Raw genomic sequence first — 12,500 nt, 5'->3', positions numbered from 1 at the left:
GGCATCTCTGCAAGCAGAGAAACGGTGGGCCTAACGAAATGGCGGCTTTTCAGTGTCCTGGGTCACGCGGGCCAATAAGAAGCTGTGACGTCATCCGTTGTGACTTCCTATTGGCCGGCGGTACCGGGAGATTTAAACTCTACAGAGATACCGGTACCCCCTACGGAGGTAAGTGTCGCAGGGGGTTCTGGGAGCTGAAATGAACACAGTTCAGCCCCGGAGATCCCCTGTTCATACCTGAAAAAAATGGAAGCTGATATTGCTGCTTTATGTCAAAGCCGGCAATGTATCCTACAAGAGCCCTCCATGCCGCCCTGGCGCTGATCCACCGGTGCTGAGTACGCCCAGGACAGAAGGAAGGCAAACCAAGGATATTAAAGTACCCTTTTTATTTCTTCTAAGACGTTTATAATCTACTATATATTTGTGAAATCACTGTATGTCTGCGTCCCAAGGGTCAATCGCATTGGACCTTGGCCCTGTCACTCCGGCTCAGGCCATGCCCGCCCCCGCACACCTCTCATTGGCCTACGTCCAACACCAATGCCACACTGTCCCACCCCTCACTGACTCTCATTGGCCTGCGTCCAATGCCCGCCCCCGCACACCTCTCATTGGCCTGCGTCCCACCCCTCACTGACTCTCATTGGCCTGCGTCCAATGCCCGCCCCCGCACACCTCTCATTGGCCTGCGTCCAACACCAATGCCCTAATACAGTGTTTCCCAAACTGTGCGCAGGGCGCCCCGCTTGGCTAGAGGGGCGCCGCGATCAGGGCCGCCAGCAGCGGGAAACAAGGGCTGCTAGCTCTGAGGGGAAGCAGGTGTGTGTGTGTGTGTGTGTGTGTGTGTGTAAAACGGGCTGCAGGGTGTGTGTGTGTATATATGTATATATGTGTGGTGTGTGTGTGTGTGGTGTATATATATATGTATGTATGTGGTGAGTGTGTGTGTGTGTGTGTGTGTGTGTGTGTGTGTGTGTGTGTGTGGTGTATGTGTATATATATATATATATGTATATATGTGTGGTGTGTGTGTATATATGTGTGGTGTGTGTGTATATATATATATATATACATATGTGTGTGTGTGTGTGTGTGGTGTGTGTGTATATATATATATATATATATATATATGTGTGATGTGTGTGTGTGTGTGAATATATTTATCAAAGTTGCACAATGTTAATAATTTATTCTCACATGTCTTTTTTTTAAAAATGTTTAAAATATTATATAATATACACACACACACACACACACAGCTACCAAGTGACAAACACACACAGTGATACCCGCCTCCCAAGCGCGCTTGCTGTCTCCTCTGCCAGGACAGCAAAAAGCTCCTGGTAGAGCGAGCGGCAGCAAGCAAGAGCGAGCAGCAGCACCTAAGCGCTTACTATGTCCCAGGCCGGAGGAACTATAGCCGCGTTGATTACAGATGCAGGGGCTTTGTGCATCTGTTCAGCCCGGCTCAGCGACGCTGAGCTGCCTACGCTGAGAGAGGGAGGCCCGGCGCTCACGCTGGAGGAGCAGCACCGGGAGACAGATGTCTCCCAGCAGCACTGCAGCGTCACCCCCCCCCCTCCCTCCCCGCAGCACACCGGCCCTCCCCCCACGTGGCACAGGCCCCCGCAGCACTGACCTCCCCCGTGCAGGGACCGGGCCGTTCAGCCATACCCTCCCCCACCCCCCCGTATCTGTGTGTATTTATTTGTGTGTGTGTGTGTATCTGCATCAGTGTGTGTGTATCTGTGTGTATTTATTTGTGTGTGTGTGTGTATTTATTTGTGTGTGTGTGTATTTGTGTGTGTGTGTGTGTGTATTTATTTGTGTGTGTCTGAGAGAGAGAGTGAGGTCAGAGAGAGAGAGAGAGAGAGAGGGGGGTCAGAGAGAGAGTGAGGTCAGAGAGAGAGAGAGAGAGTGAGGTCAGAGAGAGAGAGAGAGAGTGAGGTCAGAGAGAGAGAGAGAGTGAGGTCAGAGAGAGAGAGTGAGGTCAGAGAGAGAGAGTGAGGTCAGAGAGAGAGAGAGTGAGGTCAGAGAGAGAGAGAGTGAGGTCAGGGAGAGAGAGAGTGAGGTCAGAGAGAGAGAGAGAGAGAGAGAGAGAGAGAGTGAGGTCAGAGAGAGAGAGAGTGAGGTCAGAGAGAGAGTGAGGTCAGAGAGAGAGAGAGTGAGGTCAGAGAGTGAGGTCAGAGAGAGAGAGTGAGGTCAGAGAGAGAGAGAGAGAGAGAGAGAGAGTGAGGTCAGAGAGAGAGAGAGTGAGGTCAGAGAGAGAGAGTGAGGTCAGAGAGAGAGAGAGTGAGGTCAGAGAGAGAGAGTGAGGTCAGAGAGAGAGAGTGAGGTCAGAGAGAGAGAGTGAGGTCAGAGAGAGAGAGTGAGGTCAGAGAGAGAGAGAGTGAGGTCAGAGAGAGAGAGAGAGTGAGGTCAGAGAGAGAGAGAGTGAGGTCAGAGAGAGAGAGAGTGAGGTCAGAGAGAGAGAGAGTGAGGTCAGAGAGAGTTAGAGTGTGTGAGAGAGAGTGAGAGTGTCTGAGAGAGACACCAACTGCGCACTGCAACTGTTAGGTATGTTTGTACACCTATGTATGTATGTACACCTTTGTTTTTACTTTGGCGCCGCGTAAAAATCCTGATCGCCTTGGGGAGCCTTGAAAAAATTCTGATTGCCTTGGGGAGCCTTGAACCGAAAAAGTTTGGGAACCACTGCCCTAATACTTCCACACTGTCCCACCCCTCACTGAGTTTTGGGAACGCTTTGCTTTTGCAACACCTAATCCTCTAATCCTCAACCTGCTCTGGGGCCACGCTTCACAGCTATCAAAACCTTCACGTCTGCTACCACAGACTGCCGAATCAGGTACAGAATCTACACACAACGCACAAACACAGCACACACACACATTCACACAACACCAAACACTGCAGACTGCCTCTTCAAACCCCCCCTCCCCTCCACGCCACACATCTCCCTCCCGCAACCGGACCGCGAGGCCGCGGCCTCCACTCACACACCATGGCAACGATGTCCCTCCCCCTATCCCGCCACCTCACACAGTGTAGCTCCCGCGAACCGCACAGCACGTCTCATCTCCTGCACCTCACACAGCTCCCTACCGCAACCAGACCGCGAGGCCCCCTACCCCGCTACACCATGCCACCAATGTCCCTCCCCCTATCCCGCTACCTCACACAGTGTAGCTCCCGCTACACACCACTCCCTCCCGCTACACACCACTCCCTCCCGCTCCATTCCCTCCCCGGCGGGGGAACAGGCAGGCTGCCACGCGGCGCCTAAGATGGCGGACCCCCTTCCTCCCTCGCGCTCCATTCCCTCGCGCTCCACTCACCACTCCCTCCCGCTACACACCACTCCCTCCCGCTACACACCACTCCCTCCCGCTACACTCACCTCCCTCCCCGGCGGGGGAACAGGCTGCCACGCGGCGCGTAAGATGGCGGACCCCCTTCCTCCCTCGCGCTACATTCCCTCCCGCTCCATTCCCTCCCGCTCCACTCACCTTGCTCCCGCTCCATTCCCTCCCGCTCCATTCCCTCCCGCTCCATTCCCTCCCGCTCCATTCCCTCCCGCTCCACTCAGCTCCCTCCCCGGCGTGGGAACAGGCTGCCACGCGGCGCGTAAGATGGCGGACCCCCTTCCTCCCTCGCGGCGCCGAGTGAGAAGATGGCGGCGGCCGGAAGTACAGGTAGGTGTCGCGTGTGTGTGTGTGTGTGTGTGTGTGTGTGTGTGACACTGCCCCCCCTCCTGTCCACTGCCCCCCCTCCTGTCCACTGCCCCCCCTCCTGTCCACTGCCCCCCCTCCTGTCCACTGCCCCCCCTCCTCCTGTCCACTGCCCCCCCCCCTCCTGTCCACAGCCCCCCCCTCCTGTCCACAGCCCCCCCCCCTCCTGTCCACAGCCCCACCCCTCCTGTACACTGCCCCCCCTCTCCTGTCCACTGCCCCCCCTCTCCTGTCCACTGCCCCCCCTCTCCTGTCCACTGCCCCCCTCTCCTGTCCACAGCCCCCCCTCCTGTCCACTGCCCCCCCTCTCCTGTCCACTGCCCCCCCTCTCCTGTCCACTGCCCCCCCTCTCCTGTCCACTGCCCCCCCTCTCCTGTCCACTGCCCCCCCTCTCCTGTCCACTGCCCCCCCCCTCCTGTCCACTGCCCCCCCCCTCCTGTCCACTGCCCCCCCTCCTGTCCACTGCCCCCCCCTCCTGTCCACTGTCCACCCCCTCCTGTCCACTGTCCACCCCCTCCTGTCCACTGTCCACCCCCTCCTGTCCACTGTCCACCCCCTCCTGTCCACTGTCCACTGCCCCCCCCTCCTGTCCACTGCCCCCCCTCCTGTCCACTGCCCCCCCTACTGTCCACTGCCCCCCCTACTGTCCACTGCCCCCCCTCCTGTCCACTGCCCCCCCTCCTGTCCACTGCCCCCCCCTCCTGTCCACTGCCCCCCCCCTCCTGTCCACTGCCCCCCCCCTCCTGTCCACTGCCCCCCCCCTTCTGTCCACTGCCCCCCCCTCCTGTCCACTGCCCCCCCCTCCTGTCCACTGCCCCCCCCTCCTGTCCACTGCCCCCCCCTCCTGTCCACTGCATCCCCCTCCTGTCCACTGCATCCCCCTCCTGTCCACTGCCCCCCCCTCCTGTCCACTGCCCCCCCCTCCTGTCCACTGCCCCCCCTCCTGTCCACTGCCCCCCCCTCCTGTCCACTGCCCCCCCCTCCTGTCCACTGCCCCCCCCTCCTGTCCACTGCATCCCCCTCCTGTCCACTGCCCCCCCTCCTGTCCACTGCCCCCCCTCCTGTCCACTGCCCCCCCTTCCTGTCCACTGCCCCCCCTTCCTGTCCACCGCCCCCCCTCCCCCCTTCCCACCGCCTCCCCTCCCCCTTCCCACCGCCTCCCCTCCCCCTTCCCACTGCCTCCCCCCTTCCCACCGCCTCCCCCCCCCTTCCCACCGCCTCCCCCCCCCTTCCCACCGCCTCCCCTCCCCCTTCCCACCGCCTCCCCCCCCCTTCCCACCGCCTCCCCTCCCCCCTTCCCACCGCCCCCCCCCCCCTTCCCACCGCCCCCCCCCACCGCCACCCCCCTTCCCACCGCCACCCCCCTTCCCACCGCCCCCCCCCTTCCCACCGCCCCTTCCCACCGCCCCCCCCCTTCCCACCGCCACCCCCCTTCCCACCGCCCCCCCCCCCCTTCCCACCGCCCCCCCCCCTTCCCACCGCCCCTTCCCACCGCCCCCCCCCTTCCCACCGCCCCTTCCCACCACCCCCCCATCCCACCCCCCCCCCTTCCCACCGCCCCCCCCATCCCACCCCCCCCTTCCCACCGCCCCTTCCCACCGCCTCCCTTCCCACCGCCTCCCTTCCCACCGCCTCCCCACCCCCTTCCCACCGCCTCCCCACCCCCTTCCCACCGCCTCCCCCCCCCTTCCCACCGCCTCCCCCCTCCTTCCCACCGCCTCCTCCCCCCCTTCCCACCGCCTCCCCCCCCCTTCCCACCGCCTCCCCCCCCCTTCCCCCTCCGCTCCCCTTTCCCCCCCCTCCGCTCCCCTTTCCCCCCCTCCGCTCCCCTTTCCCCCCCCCTCCGCTCCCCTTTCCCCCCCTCCGCTCCCCTTTCCCCCCCTCCGCTCCCCTTTCCCCCCCCTCCGCTCCCTTTCCCCCCCCCTCCGCTCCCCTTTCCCCCCCCTCCGCTCCCCTCCACCCCCCCTCCGCTCCCCTCCACCCCCCCTCCGCTCCCCTCCACCCCCCCTCCGCTCCCCTCCACCCCCCCCTCCGCTCCCCTCCACCCCCCCCCTCCGCTCCCCTCCACCCCCCCCTCCCCTCCCCTCCACCCCTGCACCCCCCTCCCCTCCACCCCCCTACCCTCCCACCCCCTCCCACCCCTTCCCCCCCCTCCTCTAACCCTTCCCCCCCCCCCGCTCCTCTAACCCTTCCCCCCCCCGCTCCTCTAACCCTTCCCCCCCCCCGCTCCTCTAACCCTTCCCCCCTCCTCTAACCCTTCCCCCCTCCTCTAACCCTTCCCCCCTCCTCTAACCCTTCCCCCCTCCTCCACCTCTTGCCCCCCTCCTCCACCCCTTGCCCCCCTCCACCACCCCCTCCTCCCCTTCCCGCCGCCCTTCGCCTTCCTGCCCGCCTTACCGCCTCCCCACCCCCGCCTCTGCCTTTCACCCGCCCTTACTCCGGCCGCCTCTGCCTTTCACCCACCGCCTCACAGCCGCTGCACGCACTCAACAGACACCCGCCACACTCAACACATACCTGCCGCCACACACACCTGCTGCCTCCCGCCCCTACGCACCGACATCACTGTCCCACCGCCTCACACCCTAGCAGGACCCCCACGCACAGACAGCACTCACAACCCACGCGCCACCCGCCGCCTCACACCCTAGCAGGACCCCCACTCACAGACAGCACTCACAACCCACGCGCCACCCGCCGCCTCACACCCTAGCAGGACCCCCACTCACAGACAGCACTCACAACCCACGCGCCACCCGCCGCCTCACACCCTAGCAGGACCCACACTCACAGACAGCACTCACAACCCACGCACCACCCGCCGCCTCACACCCTAGCAGGACCCCCACTCGCAGACAGCACTCACAACCCACGCGCCACCCGCCGCCTCACACCCTAGCAGGACACACGCCTCACATTTTTACATCACTTATGGCACCAAAATTTACATTGTACTGTGGTGTGGTTACAATAAACCATTTTTATACAACATCGTATTACATTTTCTTCCATCTTTCTTTTCAATATTATTATCCAACCTTTACAACAAATACTCACCTATTGTTCCACAATTTATAAATAATACTACCTATTACGCATTTACATCCCGGGCAACGCCGGGTCTCTCAGCTAGTATGATATAAAACATAAACAAACCCCCGTACTCGGATAGGGCATTGTCGGCTCGACCTCCCCCAAAAATGGTACAAAATAAATGCAGGTACAGTATCTCTAAACTGGTTAATTATAAAGAAGAAAAACCCCGAAACGGACATAAAGGCGCATCCATACTAAGTGCTGCTGGTGTATAAGACATCTTCCAGCGCCAGAAGACTCGCTATGGACCACTAAAGTAAAGGGGTTTTGTAGGGCAATGCCGTTTTGTAAATAGGGCACAAAATGCTTTATTTAAGTCTACAGTAATTAAAATAGCGGACGATGCCAGCCGCATTCCCAGCTCCGATGCCCCCTTGAGACGTCTCCTTCTTGGTTACAGGAAGCATCATCATGTACGGGGCATTGCTGCTGTTCGAGTCCGAGTTTGTCCACATCGTGGCCATCTCCTTCACGGCTCTGATTCTCACCGAGCTGCTGATGGTGGCGCTGACCATCCAGACGTGGCACTGGCTTATGATCGTGGCCGAGCTCCTCAGCCTGTCCTGTTACATCGCCTCTTTGGTCTTCCTTCATGAATTTATTGGTGAGTGGGATTCTGGGTAATGACATACCAATGAGCGCACAGTGCGTCCGCCTTTACTTCTTATCCACTGTAACGTGGGGGCCTATAAGCGCATTACACTGCTTTTCAGCACAGTCAGGGTTAAAGAAGTGTAGAGCCAGGAACCTACTCACAGACAGCTTTTTCAAACTTAGTAAAAATGTACAGGAAATGGGCTGTATAACCCGTGGCCGTAGCATCACGTGATCGGTTCGCCCTCATTGGCTGAACCGCTGACGTGCCGTGGCTATCGCACGGCCGTCGCAAGGCAAGAACAATTTGCAAACTCAATTAAAAAAACGCGCGCGTGAACGCGTATGTGCGCGCTCAATGGAAAACATTCATTTTTGGGGTGGCGCGCGGCATTGCACCAGTCCTAAAGTGCCAACGTAGTCCATAGTGCAGTACTATGTGTGCGAGATAAAATAACAATGTAAGGCCGCGCTTATAGTGTTCGCGACGGCGACATGACGGATGACATCACCCGTTGCCGTCACCGCTAGCGATAGTTGTATTTCGCTTTCCGGCGACGTCGCGGGCGACCAGGTCTTTGATTGGTTCAGAGGCTGTCACATGTGGCGACAGCCTCTGAAAAATCAAATTTGACCGGCTTCAAGAATTCGCCTACGCCAGCGTTGCTCCGTCGCGCTTGCTATAAGCGCACTCGACAGCGGCAATACATTTGTTTGGCCGCAACGTCGCATCGCTGGCACTATAAGCGCAGCCTAACACTCCAAAAGATTACACCATAAATAGAAACCGGTATAATAGGAAGAGAAAACCCTTCTCAGGTGAGTTTACTATATGGAACAATCGACAGATGGTGCTCAAAACAGTGGATGACGATAGACTCACATTAGGTGGGTAGGAGTCAAACGACGAATGAATCCTTAACAATAGCTTGGTAATAATAGAGATGGGATGATGCTGAAGACGTGAAAAAAAATAAATGCAATAGAGAAGATCATAGTGTGATACTGTTTTGAATTATAATACACAAGGCTATACAGGTTACACTCACAATTAGGCCACGGGCCAAGCGCAGATTGACCACAAAAGGTTTCACAGAAAGCTGACCGCACCAGTGCTCTTCTCAGTGCTGTGGATGCATGAGTCCTCCGTTTCGGCTTGTGGCGTCACTTCCGGTCGTGACGGAAGCGCAACTCTCGGGTCTCAGTCTCTTCCGCGTCTCCACAGGCTCCAAACGGAGAATGGCCTGGAGAGTCTCTGCAGTTCCAACACGTTTCACTCCTCGGAGCTTCATCAGAAGGCCTTGCAGGGTGCACAATATGGATTCGAAATCGGCACCCTGACCAAATCATTTTATTGCTTTATTTTCATTTTATTTTATTCTCCTGACAGATGTCTTTTATATCCTGGCTATGTATTCCGCTCTGAAATCCCCATTAGGATACTCACACACGCGCGCGCGCGCATACACACACACACAATCACAACTGTTATGTTGTTTAATGACTGGTTGTTCTAGCTACAGCTAGTTACATGGTAACTAATACTTTAGTTTCAGCATGCATACTCAGTCAAAGCTGAACAAATAAGGCAACAAACAGCCCCACACCACCTCACCCACCCCCGTAGCCCCTTTCCTGGGAAACAGGGGGTACCTGAAACTGAAAAGCCTTACTTTTAGCTACTGGGATCACCTCGTCCCCGAGATATTTACCAGGAAAGTTAGCGCTGCGATCTCCTGGTATTTAAATCCCCATGCAACACGCTGGCCAATAGGAATACCGCACCAAATGACAATGCGGCTTCCTATTGGCCCTTACAACCTGGGCGATTCAAACCGCCATTTTGTTTCCCATGGGGGACGGGGGGGGGGGACACAGAAACGTGCTACCTACAGTGGGAAGTATCTCGAAAGCAAGGGGTCCGCAGAGCCGTAAATAGAACATTTCAGCTCTGGGAAACCCCCTGCTACACATCCCCTAAACCAAAAGGGGGGTTAACTTTACCTCTACTGATCTCATATAACCTCAAAACTCTCTGTGGCACAAAGGGAGTTGCGTTTCCGAATGCCGCAACTCGTACCTTTCACGCGTCACATCACCACCAGCGACAGGGAGACTAATGGCTTTTCCAATCCTCCTGCGCCGACGCGAATCATGGAGAGATAACGCCCCCCCCGTGCAGTTGACGGGACACTGCATCCCTTTCATGTTTGCGACGCTCGTCACTCCGCGCCACGCGGCGCTCCGGTCACCCGGCGGCCCGGGGGAGCAGCTATCTGCATCCACAAGATGTCACTCCTGACCTCCGAAGATCCCCAGCGCTGTCCGTGCTTCGTATCCTGCTCCGGTGCAACCGGTGGCCTCTCTCTTCCTGGCTTCAAACGCCGCGTGTTAAAGGGCTGCCTGGAACACAAAGGCAGGGCTCAGGCGGCCGGGGGTTTGCGTTAACCTTGGAATATATTGCTGGCTCCCTTTCAAATGACAGCGCTATGCTCTTTCTATTAACCCTTCGCCGACGGAGGGGACCTGCAGCGTACTGCTTTGCAAATGATGATATTTTTATTTTGGGGGGGGGGGGGGGGGTTGTTAATAAGCGCCAACATATAACGCAGCGCTGTACACTGTTACTTGTTTTATTCATAAAACATGTTTCGCTAGGAAGGAATAACTCTCGTTTTCAAGTATGTTCTGAGGACAATATAGGGGTGCGTTAAATGGACAGAGGTTATACATTATATTTAAAGACATTTCGTGGACAGTTGGAGAGAATGTATGTTATGGGCGTAAGTAACAGTTACAGACAATGGGGGATGAGAAAGATGTACTGCTTTAATGCGCATGTACATGGATGGTGTGTGTAATATATATATATATCACATTTTAAGTTATGATGGGTTAAAAAGGCAACAAAAACCCTCCACCGTTAGCATATAGCCAATAAAGAATATCACTTGTGAGCACGTTCACATGTCTTAGACATCATCACCTAGCATACAGTGCTCCCACTGCAGTAAGGGATTCTGGGAAATGACATGCAAATGAGCACACAATGTGTCACCTTTTGCCTGGAATATCCATTCACATGGAGCCCATTTAAGCTGATGCAGCGCCGTTCACACAGCTTTTAAGCACAGCATGGGACTAGCAAAGCAAGTACAAACCACTCATATGTTTCAACCTTGATGGGTATCATCAGTGTGAGGTTGGTTTATACTTGCTTTGAAATATTTCTAGGCTGGATAGGTTTACCATTTCACATTTTAAGTTATCGTGGGTGAAAAAGGCAACAAAAAACCTCCACCGTTAGCGTATAGCCAATAAAGAATATCACATGTCTTAGGCTGAGTCCATGGTCAGCGCTTTGGCGCTGACCCGTGCTGAGGCGCGCTGACGCTTGTCAGTGAGCCCCTGCAGCCGCAATGAGAGCAGCTTTAGCAGGGGCTCACGCACGCTTCCGCAGGCGTGCAGAGGCATAGCACTTACATTTTTTTTTAGTTTTGGCGCTCACGGGAGCGCAGGGCCGGTCACGTGAGCGGTTCGCCCAATAAGGGCGAACCAGCTCCGTGACGTCACTGGCCCGCCCCCGGACGGCGCGCGAACTAAAGCCAGGGAAAGCACCCGCTTTCCCTCAGCCTCAGCGCGCCTCCGCACGGCTGGAGTCACCATGGACTCAGCCTTAGACAGGTCTGCAACCCTGCCTTTCAACCATTATAAGCTGTGTGAGTTATGACAATACACGGTTACATTAAATGAACATAGGTTATACATTCAATTTACAGACATTTCATGGACAACATTTTAAGAGATAATATATGATTATAGGCGTAAGTAACAGTTACAGACCAGATTAAAATGTGAGACCGTGGAAGTCTTGAAAGATCTTAGATGGTAGACTGTTCCAGTTGTGGGGTGCACGGTAAGAGAAGGAGGAGCGGCCGGATACTTTGTTCAACCTTGGGACCATGAAGAGTCTTTTGGAGTCAGATCTCAGGTGACAATTACTGCGTGTGGTAGGGGTGAGGAGCTTGTTCAGATAGGCTGGCTAGCATGCCCAGAAACTATTTAAAGACAAGACAGGAAAATGTACTTTGTGCCTGGACTCAAGGGATAGAAAAGCATAGAAATGTACAACTGCTTTGTGTATTGAACTCTGGAATTAACCCTTGTTTTATTCATTTTAGATGTTTACTTCATTGCCACTCTGTCGTTCCTTTGGAAAGTCACGGTGATAACACTGGTCAGTTGTCTACCCCTCTACGTCCTCAAGTATCTGAGAAGAAAGTTCTCTCCTCCAAGTTACTCCAAGCTCACGACATAGATCCACCTCAAGGCGCCCCAGGACTTCAGTGGGCGCCCTACGGATGGACAGCGAGATCTCATGAATATAGCGACGTCACCTGTTGTGTGGGTTGTGCAGTAACCAATACTTGATGCGGCTTTGCTGAACAAAACTCAAAATGGGATTTAAAAAAAAAAGGGGGTAGACGTTATTTAAAACCGCGAATGAATGCGGAGGGCATTGGAGCACACGGGCAAATCCGTGATCAAAGATCACTCCCCCAGATGGGGGAAAAAAGACGCACAGTTAATTCTTAGGACATGGTTACAATGCATTACAAGCCCCCTCCAGTCCTGAAGGCGCTAGAGGGGTAATGCTTCGGAAAACAGCAGTCCTTACTGCGTCTTGCATTCTGAACTCCTATACGCTTGTGTCTACTAAGAGGATACTATTCACGTAAAGAAATGTTCTTTGCCGTTGTTGTACTTGTCATCTGCCTCCCACTTCCCTCGCAGGTCCTGCATCGCTACTGAATGTAAGTGATCAAAAGAACGTAATGTAGCAGAGTCTGCTTGTCTCAATGGTCAGGGGGCAGTGTACATGGAGGTAAATAGTAGATTGCTCCATAACAATGAATATACGATCAGCAAAGAAATAGAGTGTAGTTCAGGGCTGGGCAACTCCAGTCCTCAAGGGCCACCACTGTGTCGGGTTTTAAGGATATCTCTGCTTCAGAACAGGTGGCTCAGTCAATACAAAAACTGGTCATTACACTACGGAAGTCCAACATTAGCAAT

At 55.6% G+C, this 12,500-nt stretch overlaps 1 protein-coding gene across 1 annotated transcript in view; it reads left to right on the top strand.

Moving 5' to 3' along the window:
* Positions 1 to 12,494, top strand: part of ATP9A (ATPase phospholipid transporting 9A (putative)) — an 89,656-nt gene extending 77,162 nt beyond the window's left edge. Inside the window, exons 27-28 of the mRNA XM_075571553.1 lie at positions 7,231 to 7,434; positions 11,606 to 12,494. Of these exons, the coding sequence (XP_075427668.1) occupies positions 7,231 to 7,434; positions 11,606 to 11,742 (341 nt within the window). The 3' untranslated portion in view covers positions 11,743 to 12,494. The remainder of the gene's footprint in view (positions 1 to 7,230; positions 7,435 to 11,605) is intronic.
* Positions 12,495 to 12,500: the final 6 nt, after the last annotated feature.

This window comes from Ascaphus truei, chromosome 15 (assembly GCF_040206685.1).
Source record: "Ascaphus truei isolate aAscTru1 chromosome 15, aAscTru1.hap1, whole genome shotgun sequence".
Classification (NCBI taxonomy): domain Eukaryota; kingdom Metazoa; phylum Chordata; class Amphibia; order Anura; family Ascaphidae; genus Ascaphus; species Ascaphus truei.
Note: the sequence above shows the minus strand (reverse complement) of the source record. Positions and strands in the feature narration are given on the sequence as shown.